The sequence below is a fragment of the Fimicolochytrium jonesii genome, assembly GCF_025526975.1.
Source record: "Fimicolochytrium jonesii strain JEL569 chromosome Unknown EV422scaffold_57, whole genome shotgun sequence".
Taxonomy (NCBI): domain Eukaryota; kingdom Fungi; phylum Chytridiomycota; class Chytridiomycetes; order Spizellomycetales; family Powellomycetaceae; genus Fimicolochytrium; species Fimicolochytrium jonesii.
Window position 1 is genome coordinate 1 of NW_026515724.1, and position 1,426 is coordinate 1,426.

General features: G+C 51.8%; 1 protein-coding gene across 1 annotated transcript; it reads right to left on the reverse strand.

Moving 5' to 3' along the window:
- Positions 1 to 548: 548 nt before the first annotated feature.
- Positions 549 to 1,130, reverse strand: EV422DRAFT_510535 (uncharacterized protein; the record flags this gene model as incomplete). The annotated part of the gene is made up of 2 exons (XM_053068941.1): positions 549 to 593; positions 658 to 1,130. Coding segments are annotated over 2 exons (518 nt in total), but the record flags the coding sequence as incomplete, so codon positions are not given.
- Between the last annotated feature and the right edge of the window lie 296 nt (positions 1,131 to 1,426).

Genomic DNA, 1,426 nt, shown 5'->3' on the forward strand with positions numbered 1-1,426 from the left:
CCTCTTGCATATTGTCCTCCTCTTTCCTTTCATTTCGCCAATCCCCCCTTGGCTTCTCCACACCCCCACTGCTTCCCCATAGCCAGCAGCTGTAGCAATGCTCTACGCTCGCCACGCACGCTCTAGGAGCATAGCTGGCGCCCCCCAGTCCCCTCTTGTTGTTGTTGTTCTCTGATCTGCTGGGTTGCCTATCTATAAATAGCTGGCCTCTCTTCGTCCATTCCCTTCCTCCCAGCAGATCACACCAGTTCTTCTCATCTCCTGTTTCTGTCCCTGGTTTTGTTTTCGCCAATACAATCTCTTGTCGCCTATCACACTCGCCCTGTCTTCTCTACTTCGCTTCCGCCCCCGTCGTCGAGATCATAACATTCATAGTCAATTCCAACGTCCCAACACCAGAGCATGACACGCCAGAATGTCGTGCCGAGAGAAAGCCGTCTTCCGCCCGCTTGGCGCAGGGCAAGATGGCAAGTTTGCCGAGAGGTTCTGCGGTGAGCCAACCGAAATCGGTGGGGACTTGAGCGTTTTCTTTGGCAAAGCCAGGATGCTTAACTTGGTGGCAGGGGAGCCGTCTCGCCGTTTCGTGGCGAGTTCTGGAAGCATGGGAAAAGAGAGCGTCGCAATATCAACAGCATGGTCGTCAAAATCGTGCATTACTAGATGCTTTGACCATTCCGCGTCTCCCTCGATGTAAGCTTGCCTGGGTTGATTGGGCTTCGCCTGGTTGATGCACTTGAAGTTTCGATTTTTCGTGTAGACATGGGTGTCAAATCCTAGCTCTTTGTATTGATGGACGAAACGCACAACGGGTCCCATAGCCTCCAGGTTTTGCGCGTAGTAATTTGAAAGGATGATGTGCCAGGACCCTTCTCTGCCCGATATCTGGAGTCGGGCATTTTGAAACTCCCCGAGTATGACCCTCTTGATTTCGCTTAGCGGGGTCTCGGCCTTGTCCACGTCAAAGTAGAGTTTCCGCACATGGTCAGGCACAAGAATCTTGTAAATCCCGGCCTTCCACCTGAGAAGTTTGCACAGCTGTTCCCTGGTGACGGCGGACACAACCGGCCCTTCTTTGCCGTGAAGGATAAGATCGGGAACATTTCGTCCGTCAGATGGCGTAACACATGATCCTGTGTGCCGGTTTTGTCAACGTTGTTTTCCGATCCATTCAATCTTCCATGAAGTGGCCTTTCGAAAAGCTGTGGCGTCGGCCGTCATTCGTAAGATAGCCCTCGTCACTGATATCCGAAACCAAAAAAAGAATCAATTTTGGACGCACCATGTGTTCAGAGCGGGCAAATCATTTTACCTTCCTATTATCTAGACAACTGATAGGCGATGGGCGTTCCTCTTACAAATACACGGCGGTGCTCTCTCTCCGACCCGTGACGTGCAAGCAGTGTTCACTGCAAACACGCTACAGGGA